At 36.2% G+C, this 17,848-nt stretch overlaps 1 protein-coding gene across 1 annotated transcript; it reads right to left on the bottom strand.

The window, feature by feature from the left end:
* Positions 1-203: 203 nt before the first annotated feature.
* LOC146926332 (uncharacterized) lies at positions 204-15,967 on the bottom strand. The gene is made up of 4 exons (XM_085706890.1): positions 15,948-15,967; positions 10,780-15,380; positions 1,137-1,318; positions 204-577 (listed from the first exon to the last, which is right to left on the bottom strand). The coding sequence occupies exons 2-4, from the start codon at positions 12,438-12,440 to the stop codon at positions 204-206; spliced, it is 2,217 nt and encodes a 738-aa protein (XP_085563016.1). The 5' UTR covers positions 12,441-15,380; positions 15,948-15,967.
* Between the last annotated feature and the right edge of the window lie 1,881 nt (positions 15,968-17,848).

Genomic DNA, 17,848 nt, shown 5'->3' with positions numbered 1-17,848 from the left:
CAACAAAGACAGATAGAGTTTCATAAAATATCAATAGCATGCATTACAAAAAGTTATTAGAGAATATATAATAAAACTTAATGGACTCTAACTTACTACTATAAAGGCCTAATAGCGTAAGCCCAATACTCTATATCTAACAATCATTTCATATTTTTTTCTTTTCAAAATCTTCCCCTCCTCTCTTAAGTCCCAAACACATCCTAAAGGTCTGCCATCCGCAACCTGTGTTTGCATTGGACAAGTATTTCATGTGCTTTCTTCTTTAACAAATCTGCTTGAAGCAACAAAAGTGCACCTCTATAAGCCATTTGCCCCCCTAACTCAATCTCAGCATTTGGTTTTCTCAAAATCTTCAAGAGAAATGCTGCATCAGATATTTCAATGGCCTCATCAATTGAGAACGTCCCATTATTCTCTGAAAGATGTTTCAACCGTTTCTTAATGCTTCTCAAATTGGCTGAAACATCGTCATATATCTCTCCGTTTCTGTGTCGGTTGGATAGCTCATCTTCTGCCGTAAGGCTCAATGACTTGAACTCAATGTCAATTCCTTCTTGTGGCGAAAATTGTTGTTCTACACACAAATATGTGATTTTGTTGGTCAAATTATTTATTAGACAAATATACAATGCTCCAGTTTTAGTCCCTTGCAAAGTTTTTTTTTTTTTTTTAAAGAAATCTTTTGCAAAAAAATTTGTTTTTGTTCTTTATTAATTAATCTATAACATTTTTAAAATGACAAATTTTAGTCATATATTAAAAAATTTGTTAAAGAGTCGTATATCAGACAAAATATGGCATGAACATCTGTTTATAAGTGAGAACAATGTTCACCTTACAAACTGATTTTGTGGTGTTGTGTTAGACTCAACCACGATTTTTAAGATGGTATCAGAGCCTCTCCAATATCCATTAGGTCATCTGCTATCGGACCACCCACAATTTATGTCTATGAACCAAGCTCAATAGTGCTGGTCGTGAGGGGGTAGTCCAACATCAGACAAAATATAGCATGAATATGAGTTTATAAATAAGGACAATCCATATACCTCACAAACCGGTAACCACGATTTCTTGGAAAACTGCATACTTACAAAGACTAAAATTATATTTAAATCTTAATCATAATTTACCTGATATAACCCTTGTTTGCTTGGGCATGCTACTAATGCGTGCTGTATGACGTCGGTTTTTACTTTTACTTTGCATTGCAGGTAAACTCCTACTTCGCGATGAACTTGGTGATCTTGATGGACTACGACTTACGTATTGGCGGGAACCAGATTTATGACGTCTACTTGCATCTGAACTTGGCCTGCAAAAGTGAGATAAAATATAAGTTTTATTTTGATACTCTTTACTACATGTTTAAAGAAAATGAAAACTTTCTCTGTGAGTTTAATTCAGTTGGTAGAGATATTGTATATTATATGTAGGGATCAGTGTTCAAACCTTGGATACCCCATTTCTCCACATTTAAAAATGTGTGAACTCCGGCCACTAAACTACTTGACAAAAAAATAAAATGAAAACTCCCTTTGCTCAAGTTATTTTGATACTCTTTACTATATGGTTAAAGAAAATGAAAACTCTCTTTGCTCAATAATGATGATAGAAGGGGAGAATATTGTGTTGGTCACCACATTTGAACACTATTTAGACACACATGTGTAAAAAAATATAAAAAGATAAATAACCTCTATGTTTAAATTGTGTACCCAAACAAGACATGGTTAAAGGAAAAAGCTTAATTTTGCGATGTGTGTAGTGCGAAATTCAACGAACAAATTATAACCATTGGATTATATACTTGCTTTTGATCTGCTTGATTTTTATTTACTTTCAAAATGTTAAAAACAGTTTGTCACCAGCACGTGAAGGTGAGAAAAACACAAGAAGGGGGGTTGAATTGTGTTTTTGAAAAATTCTTCGTTTCTCCTAAAAACTGAACACACTGATCAGAAGCTAAGTGAGACAGCTTCTGAAGTGATAATCAGAATCTAAATGCAGCGGAATAAAACAGAGAGAGAGAGAAGAAGAACGACACAAAGCAATTATACTGGTTCCTTCCACAATCCGGAAGTAGTCCAGTCCCCCTTGCACTTCCAAGGAGATTTCACTATGAGTAATATCTGATTACAAATGCTCAAGCACACAAGCAAGAGACTTCCAATGCTCAAGCACACAAGCAAGAGACTTCCTTTGCTCAAGAACACAATCAAGAGACTTCCTGCTCAAGCACAACTGCAAGAGACTTCCTAACTAAACAAAATTACACAGAAAATTGTTTAAGGTTGAACACTTGATATACAATCAGAGGTGCTCACAATACAAATCAGATACAGACTCAATGGACTTAAGAATTTCTAAGATATGACTTTGAGACACAGAAATTCTAAGTGAATGCAGAACAATTTCAGCAGAGGTTTGGTACTTGTGAAAATCTTGTGAGTCTTTCGTTCAGCGTTCTTGCATTACCAATTCTCTAAGTCTTCACTCCTTTATATAGAGGTGTGAGAGAGACGTTGTGAAATTGCCAGCACACCAAAGAGTCGTTGTTGAAGCTTGATCTTTCACCAATAATCTTTTGCCTGATTTGGCTGTTGTCCTATGAAGAACAAATTTGAAATCCATTCCTTATCCAAAGGAACATCTATGCAGGCGAAACCGTATTCTGGAGCTGTTTTCTTGTCCTGTAGTGCGGACACAAAACAGAGTAGTGGAGAACGTGGTTGTACAATTCGTACAAAGTACAATGTCAACGCTTTCGTCCAAATTGCAAACACACGCCTTCAAACACCTTTGAAATGACCGTTGCAAACTCCACTAATCCTTTGTTTGTGTTTTCGAATCCAATAGACAGCTTTTGCATTGATGATTCTTCAATTCTTGATTCTTTGCAAATCCAGTTGATATTCAGCTTCTGGTGAAATGGCTTCTGATGAGGCAGCTTCTGATGATGCAGCTTCTGATGATATGACTTCTGCAGCTTCTGATGACGCAGCTTCTGATGATGTGGCTTCTGGACCTCTTGTCTTCAGAAGCACTATTCTTCAGGAGCAGCTTACTTCAGGAGCGCTATTTCTTCAGGAGCGCTTTTTCTCTTCAGTAGCAAGATGCCTTCAGGAGCGTCCAAGCTTCAAATTTTTGTTGTTTCCATAGCTCTTTATTTGCTCATTCAGAACCAATGATGATGTAACTTTATAATTATGGTCCTGTACACTTGAACAAATATTAGCTAGTCCAATTTACAATTTTTAATACCTTGTTATCATCAAAACCCTTTAAGGTTCATTGTTAAACACATTTTGTTCCAACAATCTCCCCCTTTTTGATGATGACAAACAAAAGTATTTAAAATTGATCAATTGTTGTTAATCTAATTAACAAGTTGACTTTGGGGTTCTGAGGTTTGTAAGCTCAGAATCTGAGGTTTGCAAGCTCAAACTCCCCCTGAGTCTGATAGTCTTTAAGGTGAGCTTTGTAAGCTCCCCCTAAGTTCTATCCAGGTTAATTAAATTCATTTTTCGCACAATAATATTATCAGAGCTTAAAAACAAAATTGAATCATTGAAAGAATTAATTTATAGATAAGAGAAATGGTTCAATTAATTTTACTTGAATTTTGATACTCCTTCGTTCGTTCATAGCTTATACCAATAAGGTAAGAAAAAATGATAGAAGGTTTTCAAAAATTTCAAATGCCATTAATGGGGCTCAGAGCCTTTAAATACTTGTCACATATACTCCCCCTTTTGTCATTATCAAAAAAAAATTAAAATAAATTTAAGCATAAAAGACAAAAAGATATGAGAAAAACTCAAACAGGAGAGAGTATAAAAGAAAATGAACTAAATAAGTCAGAGCAAAATATATGAACATGTATATCAATTGTCAGAAGCAGCTAAACAGTCAGAATCAGTAAGCATTCAGAAGCAAGAGAAATAAGACAAGATGGTTTCAGAAGCAAGGACTAAGAAATTTTAAAACAGACAACAAACAAAGAAAAACACAAGGGTGTGCAACTAAGGGTTGGTTTGTTGTTGTTTCTTCATCTCTTCCATTTCTTCAATCTTCTTCTTCAACAGTTCTTCAAGTTGTTGTTGCCTCTGAAGAAGAGCTTGTTCCCTTTCTCTAGCTTCTTGCTGCTGCTGTGCCATCTGTTTCTTCAGAAGCTTACACAACCTGGCTTCTCTGGTCAAGTAATCCGTTTCAAAGAAGAAAGGTTGGTTTGCCAGGAGCAGTGTAGAACTTCTTACTCTAAGACTCTGATTCAGATTTTCCATTAGCCTACTGACTGAAGCTTGCTTGATTCTGATGCATTTAACCCTTATGCTTTCAATTAGCTCAGTTGCCCGGTTCTGAAGAGATGCCCAGGAGTCATCATATGCACTTGTGAGATCAATTGTCCTTCGTTGATCCACAAGATTATGCAACTGACTCAGGATTGAGAGAAGCTCAGAATTAATATATCCAGATTCCAGGATGTTTGAGGGTGGTTGTTCAAGGATTTCAAGATCAGAATCACTGATTTCCAAATCTTGAACAGGGTTAGGAACTGGAATGGTAAAGTGTGATTGTGTGTTTGAAGATGAAGGCTGGTCAGAATCAATGTGAGTGGTGGAGGTTGAGTCTTGAACATTGACTAGAGAGATGTCAACATCCATGGGAGTTGGTTCTGGAGAGTGTTCAGGTAAAGGTTGAAATTCAGTTTCAGTTGGTGGTTGTTGTGGTGAAGTTGTTGTTTGATTGTTGAGTTGGGGGTCAATGATGGCTATTGGTGATTGTGGGGGTGTTGTGGGTTTTTGTGGTTCAGGTGTTTGTTGATGGGGGTTTTCTGAAACAACATTTTCAGAAGCAGCTGCTTCTGGAGTTGTTTCAGAGGCCTTTTCTGAAGTAAATTTGTCTATGGGTAACTCACCTGAGTAGTGGAGAGCAAGATTGTCTAAGACAGAAGTGTCTTCTATTGGTTCAGGTGCTGATGGTGAAGAGGGTGAAATGGGGAGAGAGGTGACTGGAATCTGAATTACTTGATCTGCAGGGCCAGCTTCAGAAGTGATCTTCTGTGGATCAGCAGATTGAGAAACTGCTTCTGAAGTTCCCTCTTCTGGAGCATTTTCAAAGACGAGCATCATATCGTCTTCCTCATTGTCTTCAGTAGGTTTACCAGCAATGGCTCTTACTTCAGCCAGTTTATCTTTGTAGAACCTATCACAGTCCTCCAATCCCAAAGCCTTGAGCTTTTCATCTCTTTGATGAGTGTATTGAGCTTTTTGATCCTTTCTTTCTGATATAAGATCAGCAGCACGTTCATCTGCCATCCTTTTCCTTATTCCTGTCATCTCAACCATAGGACTCACAAGTTGAAGGGGAGCCTTCTTCTTCTTCAGCTTGGGATCAGCCTCCTCTTTCTCTATTTCTTCAAGAGCTTCATCCAGCTGCTCTTGAGTGATTACCAAGTCTGCCTTACCTTTTCTCCTCTTCTGTGGAATAGAAGCAGCACCAACCTTCTGCATCTTTCCTTTTTCCTTGATAAAAACAGGTTTAGCAACTTCTGACTCAGTACTAGTTCTGGCCTTCTTTCCTTTAGTAGGAGCAGCTTCTGATTCAGAACTAGTTCTGGCCCTTTTCCCTTCAGGTGCCTCAGAAACAGCAGCTTCTGACACAGCAACTGCCTTGGCCTTCTTGCCTTTCCCTTTAGCAAGAGCAGCTTCCTCCTGAGACCTTGCATCTTCCTCCAAGGCGTACTCAGCTACTGATTGAACTAGGAAATCAGAGTCACTTTCCTTAAAGATGGGAGGAAAGTCCCTGATTATCTCAGTTTCAGCAGTTGTCATTTCTAACCACTTTTCATCTTTAGGGGCTTCTTTGATGAACTTCATAGAGCATAAGCTCCTGCTACTGATAGTCCTTTCAGCAGTAGAGACTACGAAACATTTATCAGAAGCACTTCTTGTCCTTTTTAAGAACTCCAGCACCCTTCCTTGATGAAAGATTTCAGAAAGCAATCTTCCATAGGGTACTTGTTTTCTTCCTCTTGTAGTGCTTTCGTTTATGGCCCAGCAGAGATGATCCATTACATATCTGGGGAAGTTTATCTTTTCAAGATTGGTCATGAAATAAATTGCTAGCTTCTGTTGGTTGTTGGGTTGGTCAGACCCTCCTGCTCTTTGAAAGAAGCAATCATTACTGAATTTCACCAACATTCTGTTGTGAATCTCCATCTCTGAAGGCTTGGCATCTTTCTTCCCACCCAGAAGAGAGTTGTAGTAACCTTTTAGCAGGACATCTTCCTTCCTGACTATTTCTTGGAATCTTCCCTCTGCATGCATCCTACAAGCTTTAGCTATAACGTCCTCAGTGATGGTTATAGGAATGCCCATCACTTCAGACCTTATTTCTAAGCTATCAAATGATGTAGGATTCATATCCATGACCATTTTCCCTTTCTTTGACCCCGCTTGTTTGCTTACGACTTTTGCAGGCTTTTCATTGTACACTTCAGCTTTTAACCAAAAGTCCTTGACCAAGTTCACATATGTTGGCCCATTTAGCATCTTGAAATACTCAGACATCATCTGAGTTTCTATCAAACCTTCCATGTTTACTTCATACTTCTTGAGTGAAGCAAAATCCACCGGTGACTCTACTTGAACTATTAAGGATTCCCATGGAATATCCATAGTCTTCTTTTTGTAGATGGACCCAGATTCTGATACGCTTTGCTTGTTTGATGTAGATTCTGAAACTTTTGAGCTTGATGATGCCATTTGATGATTTACGAAGATTTGAAGAAGATGAAGATTTTAGGGTTCTAAGGTTGAGAGAATGCGCTTACTTCGCAAGAGGTTTGAGAGCAAATGTGTTTGTTGTGAGTGAGTAGTGTGTGAATTGTCAAAGTGTTAAAAGTAAAACGATTGCAATTCAAAAGAAACAAACAAACATAACATTAATGACAAAATTGGGGGCGCGTGAAAAGTACTTTCAAAGCTATTAAATCATCATTGCCCTTTTAGTTATACACCAACACATATAGGCCACGTAAGAAGTTCACAGAGTAACTACCAAGTTAGTGGGCCAGAAGTTACTTTTTAAAAGGTAACTTCCAACGTTTCCACTAATTCAACTATTCAGAAGCAACAAATCCAGCTTCTGGACTTCAGATGCTGACGTCATCATCAGAAGCGAGTTTTCCTCAGAACCTCAATAAAGAGCTTCTGATGGACTACCGCTTCTGAACTAACTTCAGAACCTAAAATCCTATTCAGGAGCAAGCAAGCATTTAATCAGATACAAAGTGCATGTTCAAATTTTTCTTTATAAAATCAAATCTTTCAACAGTTAAAGGCTTAGTAAATATATCAGCCCACTGATTTTCAGTATCAATGAATTGTATATCTAAAATTCCTTTTTGAACATAATCTCTGATAAAATGGTGTTTGATTTCAATGTGCTTCGCTCTTGAATGCAAAATTGGATTTTTAGACAAACAAATAGCAGCAGTATTATCACAATAAATGGGAATACAGTTAGCAGTTATCTGATAATCTTCCAACTGATGTTTCATCCAAAGTAGTTGTGTACAACAACTTGCAGCTGAAATGTATTCTGCTTCTGCTGTAGACATAGCAATAGTTGTTTGTCTTTTGCTAGCCCAGGATATAAGATTATCACCCAGAAATTGACAATTGCCACTGGTTGACTTTCTTTCAATCCTATCACCAGCATAATCAGCATCACAGAATCCAATTAGCTTATAATCTAAGGATTTCCTATAAAGGAGTCCAAGATTGGTCGTTCCTTTCAAATACCTGAAGATTCTCTTGACAGCAGTCATATGAGATTCTCTAGGATCTGATTGGAATCTTGCACACAAGCATACACTGAATAAAATATCTGGCCTAGATGCAGTGAGGTATAACAAAGAACCAATCATACCTCTATACAGCTTCTGATCTACTTTAGTTCCTTCATCTTCTTTGCTCAGGTTGCACGTAGGATGCATTGGAGTGTTCATCACTTTACAATCTTCAAGTTTGAACTTCTTCAGAAGCTCCTTTGTGTACTTTGATTGATGAACATAGACTCCATCTTTGCATTGATTGATTTGAATGCCAAGGAAGAACTTCAGCTCTCCCATCATGCTCATTTCAAATTCATCCTGCATTAACTCAGAAAATTCCTTGCAAAGAGATGCATTAGTAGATCCAAATATTATATCATCAACATATATTTGCACAACAAGAATATCTTTCCCAAGGGTCCTTCTGAAGAGTGTAGTGTCAACCTGTCCTCTCTTAAAATCATTTTTGATTAAGAAATTACTTAGTCTATCATACCAAGCTCTGGGAGCTTGTTTCAAGCCATATAGTGATTTCTTCAATTTAAAAACATGGTCAGGATATTTAATATCCTCAAATCCAGGAGGTTGCTTAACATACACTTCTTCTTCTATGACACCATTGAGAAATGCACTCTTGACATCCATCTGATATAATATTATGCCATGATTAACTGCATAGGAAAGAAGTAACCTGATTGCTTCCAATCTTGCAACTGGAGCAAACGTTTCAGTGTAATCAATGCCTTCTTGTTGACTATACCCTTGTGCAACAAGCCTGGCTTTGTTTCTTGTTACTTCACCTTGCTCGTTCAGCTTGTTTCTGAATACCCATTTTGTTCCAATAATGTTCTTGTGCTGAGGTTTGGGTACCAGATCCCACACATCATTTCTTTGAAATTGATTCAACTCTTCTTGCATAGCTAGGATCCATCCATCATCTGAAAGTGCTTCATCAACTGTTGTAGGTTCAATCATTGAGATTAGTCCAATCATTGACTCTCCTTGTCTGAAATGTGATCTTGTTCTTCTTGGACTATCTTTGTTTCCAATGATTAGCTCTTCAGGATGTGAAGACTTGTGTTTGAATGTGTTTCTGGGAGGATCTTCTTGATGTGAGTCATCTTGTGCTTCATCAGAAGCAGCTTCATCTTGTGCTTCTGATGTGGGTTCAGCTTCTGGACTATTTTCAGACTCAGCCATCTGATCAGGTTCTGGAGTAGCTTCAGGAACCTGTATCTCTGCAAAACTTTCACCTTGCTTTGAAGTTTTATCTTCAAGCTCTTTGTCATCAAATTTAACGTGCATAGATTCTTCAACACAGAGTGTTTCTGAATTATACACCCTGTATGCCTTTGACCTTTCAGAGTAACCTAAAAAGATTCCTCTTTGGGCCTTGGCATCAAATTTCTTTAGGTAGAGCTTGTTGTTCAGAATGTAACATGTACATCCAAATTGATGAAAGTAAGAGATATTGGGTTTTCTTCCTTTAAAGAGTTCATATGCTGTTTTCTCCAAAATAGGTCTAATATAGATCCTGTTTTGAACATAGCATGCTGTATTCACTGCTTCTGCCCAAAAATGTTTTGGTAAATTGTTTTCATGAATCATGGTTCTGGCCATTTCTTGTAAAGTTCTATTCTTTCTCTCTACAACCCCATTTTGTTGTGGTGTTCTAGGAGAAGAGAATTCATGGAAAATTCCATGTTTTTCACAAAAAGCTTCAAATGGCTCATTTTCAAATTCTCCACCATGATCACTTCTGACTTTCAAAATTTTTGATTCTTTTTCAGATTGAATTTGAGTGCAGAAGCTACTGAATACATCACACACAACATCTTTACTCTTTATGAATTTCACCCAAGTCCATCTGTTGTAATCATCAACAATGACTAATCCATATCTGCTTCCATATAAGGATGCAGTACTTACTGGTCCAAATAAATCAATATGGAGTAATTCTAAAGGTCTTGAGGTTGAAACAATATCTTTTGTTTTAAAAGATGATTTCACAATTTTCCCTCTCTGACATGCACCACAGAGTGCATCTGAATGATAGTCAATGTCTGGTAGCCCTTTCACAAGTTGTAACTTACTAAGCTTAGAGATTAACCTCCAGTTAGCATGTCCCAACCTTCTGTGCCACATCCATTTCTTATCATTCACTGATAGTAGGCAAATCACCTTCTGATCAGCCAGTTCAGAAAAATTGATTTTATAGACATTGTCAACTCTCTTTCCTTTGAACACAATGGATTTGTCTTCCTTGTTGATTACTGTACAGTTGGGTTTTTCAAAAAGCACATCATAACCATTATCACAAAATTGACTAATGCTCAAAAGGTTATGTTCAAGACCATCTACCAACCATACATTATTAATTGAGGTAGAGGAGTTACCAATAGTTCCTGTACCTATGATCTTGCCTGACTGGTTGCCTCCAAATTTCACATTTCCTCCCTCTTTCATTGTTAGGCTGAGGAACATGGACTTGTCTCCTGTCATGTGTCTTGAGCAACCACTGTCTAGGTACCATGATCTTTGCTTTGGCACTGCTCTTAGACATACCTGCATCATTGACATTTTTAGATTTAGGTACCCATTGTTCTATGGGTCCTGGAAGGTTAGTACTTAAGGCTTTACTCTTCACTTCTTGTACCTTGTGCTGTGAGTTGGGTTGCTTCTGATTAACCATCACCTTAGGTTTTGGTACTTCAGAAGCAGTAACTGTCTTCTTCTGAAACTTAGACTTCAGAACCCCAGATTTTGGTTTCACCAGACTCTGAGGAATAGGTTCTGATCTTTTCAGGATCCTAACCTTTGAAGTTTTGGAATCAGATTTGATCATAGCCTTTGACTTAGAGTTCTTTGGCTTTGAAGTAATCTTAGCCTTAGAACTAGAAGCTTCAGGTTCTGATTGAACAACAGTTTCCAACTCAGCCCCTTCTGGTACAAAGAATGTTTTCAGACCTTCCTTGATGCATTCACAACAAGACTTTAGATTGGTTTTCTCCAGTTTCACTTCTGGAAAGCCAATTCCTCTGCCATTGTTCTTGTAAATGCTATAAATCATAGAAGCTACTCTGCTTCTGTCAATGCCAGATATAATAAAATCTTCAAGAGCAATTTCATGGTTACTTAAAGGTTTTTCATTACACTTTTCTTGTAGCTTCTGACATAAGAACCTGAGCTGATCTTCATATGTTTTACACATGAAGTCAAAGCCCCTAAGTCCTTGTTCAGAAGCTTTCAGATCCAATAAAGTTGATTTTTGCTGTTGTACCAAATCAGCATATTTTTCTTTTAAATCCTTCAACTCATTGGTTCTTACTTCAAAATGTGTAAGAAGTTCTTTAAGTGACTCAACAAGTTCATCTCTGGGAATTTTGGAATATACCTCATTTTCATCTTCTGAGTCTGAATCTGACCCAGCTTCTGAAGTTGCTGTTGCTACCAACCCAACAGCTACCTTTGCATCTTCATCAGCTTCCTCTTTATCAGATCCAGATTCACTACCCAAATCATCCCAGGTTGCCATTAAACTCTGCTTAATCTGCTTCTTGAGTTTGCTTGGTTTGAATGTAGACCTCTTTGACTTGTCCTTTGACTTTTCTCTTTGAAGATCAGGGCATTCAGCAATGAAGTGTCCAGGCTTCTTACAGTTGAAGCATCCCTTCTGATCTTCTTTCCTTGAGCTTCTGGAGTTACCCCTTTTGGAGAGAAACTTTCTGTTCTTCTTGGCCAGATATTGAAGTCTGTTTGAGAGCATGGCCATTTCTGCAGCATCTGGTTCAGAATCTGAACTTGACTGTTCTTCCTCTTCAGATTCAACCACTTTGAGAGCTTTTGATGACTTGCCTTTGGATGGAAGAGCTATTGATTTACTCTTCTTAGTAGACTCATGTTCATTAAGACTTAACTCATGAACTTTGAGAGAACTAACAAGATCTTCGACACTTAAAGTGTTTAAATCTTTAGCTTCCTCAATGGCAGTCACCTTCGGTCTCCATCTGGCAGGTAAGCTTCTGAGAATCTTGCTTACATGATCAGAAGCAACATAGCTCTTCTTTAGAATCTGTAGACCAGAAACTAAGGTTTGAAACCTTGAGTACATCTCCTCAATAGTTTCATCATCCTTCATTTTGAATAACTCATACTGATGTACAAGCAGGAGAGCCTTTGCTTCTTTGACCTTCTTGCTCCCTTCATAATTTGAACAGAGAGAAGCAAACATAGCTTTAGCAGTGGATTTGTCACTCATCTTCATGTATTCTGCTTTGGGTATGGCAGTGACAAGAGCTCCTCTGATAATATGATGCTTCTTGTAAAGTTTCCTCAGTTCTGGAGTATGTTTCTTTCTATCCACAGCAGCTCCTTCTTCATCAAGGACTAAACCACCAACGCCGTCTTCCAGAATATCCCACAATTCTTCATCTAGGCTCATGATGTAACTGTAAAAATTGGTCTTCCACCAAGAGAACTCTTCAGCATCTCCATTGAACTTTGGAACTTTTCCAACACTGGTTTTCTTACTATCACTATAATCATGTGAGACATTTTTATAGCTAGTATCACCATCAGGAGGAGGAGTAGTCATGTTTTTCTCAGATCTTTGACTGTTGCACGGTTAAGTGATACACAACAGACCAAGGCTCTAGATACCAATTGAAGGTGAGAAAAACACAAGAAGGGGGGTTGAATTGTGTTTTTGAAAAATTCTTCGTTTCTCCTAAAAACTGAACACACTGATCAGAAGCTAAGTGAGACAGCTTCTGAAGTGATAATCAGAATCTAAATGCAGCGGAATAAAACAGAGAGAGAGAGAAGAAGAACGACACAAAGCAATTATACTGGTTCCTTCCACAATCCGGAAGTAGTCCAGTCCCCCTTGCACTTCCAAGGAGATTTCACTATGAGTAATATCTGATTACAAATGCTCAAGCACACAAGCAAGAGACTTCCAATGCTCAAGCACACAAGCAAGAGACTTCCTTTGCTCAAGAACACAATCAAGAGACTTCCTGCTCAAGCACAACTGCAAGAGACTTCCTAACTAAACAAAATTACACAGAAAATTGTTTAAGGTTGAACACTTGATATACAATCAGAGGTGCTCACAATACAAATCAGATACAGACTCAATGGACTTAAGAATTTCTAAGATATGACTTTGAGACACAGAAATTCTAAGTGAATGCAGAACAATTTCAGCAGAGGTTTGGTACTTGTGAAAATCTTGTGAGTCTTTCGTTCAGCGTTCTTGCATTACCAATTCTCTAAGTCTTCACTCCTTTATATAGAGGTGTGAGAGAGACGTTGTGAAATTGCCAGCACACCAAAGAGTCGTTGTTGAAGCTTGATCTTTCACCAATAATCTTTTGCCTGATTTGGCTGTTGTCCTATGAAGAACAAATTTGAAATCCATTCCTTATCCAAAGGAACATCTATGCAGGCGAAACCGTATTCTGGAGCTGTTTTCTTGTCCTGTAGTGCGGACACAAAACAGAGTAGTGGAGAACGTGGTTGTACAATTCGTACAAAGTACAATGTCAACGCTTTCGTCCAAATTGCAAACACACGCCTTCAAACACCTTTGAAATGACCGTTGCAAACTCCACTAATCCTTTGTTTGTGTTTTCGAATCCAATAGACAGCTTTTGCATTGATGATTCTTCAATTCTTGATTCTTTGCAAATCCAGTTGATATTCAGCTTCTGGTGAAATGGCTTCTGATGAGGCAGCTTCTGATGATGCAGCTTCTGATGATATGACTTCTGCAGCTTCTGATGACGCAGCTTCTGATGATGTGGCTTCTGGACCTCTTGTCTTCAGAAGCACTATTCTTCAGGAGCAGCTTACTTCAGGAGCGCTATTTCTTCAGGAGCGCTTTTTCTCTTCAGTAGCAAGATGCCTTCAGGAGCGTCCAAGCTTCAAATTTTTGTTGTTTCCATAGCTCTTTATTTGCTCATTCAGAACCAATGATGATGTAACTTTATAATTATGGTCCTGTACACTTGAACAAATATTAGCTAGTCCAATTTACAATTTTTAATACCTTGTTATCATCAAAACCCTTTAAGGTTCATTGTTAAACACATTTTGTTCCAACAGCACGCGCATGTTTCATGGCCAATCCACACTGTATTTGTTCGCACTAAATAGCAAGTCTCATAGTTAAATGACATATATTTCTTGTGTGTTTAAATTGTGTATACTCAAATACTTGTCCCCAAATAAGACCTCTAAGAGGATATGTATAAAAGTACAAGATATGAGAATGAGTTACAAAACAGGAAAGACCAAAAACCACACTTACCAAATTTTTGTTTTTTATTAGGAAAATAATAAACAAAAAAAAAAAACTACAAACTAAGAAATTGATATCATGGACTCTTTTATATTGTTTTTTATAAACTATTTAATTGAAGAAGAGAAACAAAAATTCGTCAGTGCCATGTTATTAATAATGCTTTTCCCATCTTCATTTTTTTTAAAATAGATAAAAACAAAAAGGTTCCCTATTTGGTTTAAGGCAGAAGTTTGGATGTTATGGTTGTTATAAGGAATAAAATTATTTTTATGACAGTAGCTACACATATTAAAATTATTTTTCAACGTTGCTTCTCCGACTTTGATTTATGTAGATGAAGCAGGCCAAAAAAACAATGCGTGCTGACAACAATGCTGAATATTTCCTCAAAAAAACACAATGCTTAATGTAACAGCTTGGAGTCTTGTACTCCCTTCCTTAATAACAAGATTTCTTATTAAAAAAAAAAAAAACTATATTTCCTGTTAAATATATGTTTGTGTCATCAATTTAATCAAACATATACTTGACAAAAATCAATTAATACTTCCTATACATCTTATGCGTCTCTTTAAAGTACATATACAAAGAAAAACAATAAATTTTATTATTTTCATGCAATTATTTGTCTTTTATTTTTTTGATAACATATACAATGAATTTTTCCTTTATAGTATTTGATCTAATAATGTTTCTATAAAAAATTGTTAAAGATAACATATTAAAAAAAATTTACCGCTATCTATTTTTTTACAGTTTTTTTTTCTTACAGAAGGAGTTTCACCGCTATATAATGTTACTAAGAACTTTTAAAATAGAGTGATGTTATATCTCACGAGAAAAAAACTCACGAGAGCGTCACGAATCAGAATTTTCCAATGACAATTCAACATTTAGCAGCAAACATGGTGAATTGGCGGAATTCAAAGAACCAATTATAATATGCCATATGTGAATCAATTCGCTTGCTATTCCTTCGCTTCAAATAGCATTTTTTTTAAATAAGAGATAAATTGTAACAAAATAATTTTTTAAAATCAATCATACTATATTAAAAAAGAAATGTTTAAAACTAATAATTAAACTATAATGTTTAACCTGTTGACGGATTCCTTCTCCGTTGTTTCTTTGCCTATTGGTCTATCTTCTTCCCAAGGTCTACTAGAATGCATCAACTCCTCCACGGTCGTACTAAAAGAGCCACTTTCTCCATCGCTTTCAGATCCTCTACAAAGCATATTAGTTTATAGTACTTTAGTATATTGTGCAAATAAATATGAGCAATATACACAAAGTGCACATGAATTATAGCTATAAGGGACATCACAAGAGGAAGAGGAAGTCTATATCCTTTTGGGAATGGATTCTCTCATGTCCAATTTTTGTTATGTTGAATGAGAGAGAGAGAGTATGTTTCAAAGTGGGTGAAAAAAACTAGAACCACTCATATTTTTTTCAACTTTGGAGGATCCTCCTACAGCGTCTAGATCCTCTCCATTTACTTTGAAAATAGGGATCGACATTTCCTTGCATAGTTGAATGACATGTGGAGAGAGGATCTAGACGCACAGAAGACATAAGATGCAACCCGAAATCATCAATCAATATATAAAGATGGTGAAAAGTGTCCAAGTCTACATAATAACATTCAAGGTAGGGATCATAAAAAAAGAAGAAGAAATATTAAGGTAGAACTTCACTACTAAAATGAGTTATATTAACGTTGATACATGTATGTTTCTTATTTTTCTTCTTTGATTTTCCACTCATATTTTAAAAAAGTGCAAAGTATACCTGGATCTGCTGCGAGACATGTCTTTTGTTTGATTGGAATCACTGTGCCAAATCTATAATTTCGAAGGAAGATAACTATAGCTAATATCACTTTGGGTTTAATTCGGAATGTTATTGCTTATTTGCTTGTTTAAGGACATATATTTCAGGGTTTATATTAACGAAGAGGCTATATTATAATATTGCTTGATGCTAATATTGACTCAAAAAACAAAAAGCTATAGTTAAAAATTGTGCACATCCCATTTCATTTTGGACTAGAACATGCAATTTAGTCGTCTCTTTTCATTCTTTACAATATTAATGCTTAGTTGGTCAAATTTATTAGGCTATATCTTTAAATTTTCGAGGAAACTTATGCATCCTACTCTTGTTTCGTCTTAAGATATTTTAGTATATCTCATTGGATATTGTTAAACAAAAATATCTTTTTTAAATTGGGATATACTAAAAGACGTAACGAGTAATGTTTAATAACTCAATTGGGATATTGTATTATATACACATGGTTATGATTCAAACCCCGAATTCTTCACCTATTCATATTAAAGGTAAATTTTTAACCACTAGACTACTTGAAAAAACTTGACAACACATCTATTGTTTGTTGGAACCGTTTTCTTTTTTTTGGATAATAGCACTGGTTTTTTTTAGTCTCTAACAATAATCAAGATTAATTAATGTTTTTTTATAATAAAAAAATGGGTATATTAAACTTGCAAAAGAACAGTAATATCATGCAAGGAAACTTCCCAAAAGAAAACAGTAAACACACCTAATCAACCTTTTCCGATTAGGGTCACTCTCACAGCTCATGCCAGTGTAAAAGGTAACTAGGGTCAATAAGTCGTGTTTTAATAAACAGCTTAATAACATATGATTGGTCTTGAGAACTATTGGATTAAGATGAAACAATTCAAGATTCAATTTAGATTTAAGTTTTTTTTTTTAAATATTAAATATTTAGTTTGAGTAAAAACTTGTTTGAAAAAATCTGATTTCTGGATAGGTTAATTCTATTAAGCTATACTTACCATACAGCCGAACTCTGGATTATCAAACCCCGTTCTACTATGAACCGAATAGTTAATACAAAAAACAAAAAAAAAACTTGATGACCGCAAACCAATCATGGTGTTGAACTTGATAAATTTCATGGGTACTCGTACTACCATCAAACCTTTTATAGCAAAAAAAATGTTCACTTTGGTTATATCGCCTTTTAGAGCACTTCGGCTCTCTTCATTTGTCGCACGACCACTAATGGGAGCTAACCTATTTTGCACCAAATCCCAAATGTCTTGGATTCCGAACATCACCTTCATTTGCTTGCTCCAATTATTGTAGTTCTTCCCATCGAGAATAAGAATATTTGCTGGGAAGTTTCTGATTGGATGTGTAGCCATTGATGAATCTCTGTGATCCAAACAGGTCCAGATACCAGATATTGGAACAAGATAAACTCATTGAAGTTTTATGTATTGCACTCAATCACAATTTTCACTTAGGTTGAAGAAGATTAGGGTAATGGGAGAGAAAGAGTAGGGAGAGAGTTTATGAGTGCAAATCACACACTTCACTACCTTGTTTACATACACAATTGATGTGAGTTAGTTCATATACACATGTGACTTATAAGTTATAACAACTCTAACTACCATCAAACCTGCCATAACAAAATAAATAAATAATAATCCTACAAAAGCTAAGCAAGCTTATTAGTTGACTAATTTTGAATTAATTCCTAACAAAGCTAATATTTGGATTTTTTTTTTTTTAAAGATAAGTAAAAGTGATTCTAAAAGTATAAAATTGATTTTGAATATTTATCATCAATTATCAAATAAATTTCAACATGACGTTCTTTTTTTTTCTTGAGGGGAACATGAAGTTAGAATCCA

The sequence above is a fragment of the Medicago sativa genome, chromosome 4 (assembly GCF_051527215.1).
Source record: "Medicago sativa cultivar Bolivia chromosome 4, Bolivia_mono, whole genome shotgun sequence".
NCBI lineage: Eukaryota > Viridiplantae > Streptophyta > Magnoliopsida > Fabales > Fabaceae > Medicago > Medicago sativa.
The sequence above is the reverse complement of the archived record's forward strand: the minus strand, read 5'-3'. Positions and strand labels throughout refer to the sequence as shown.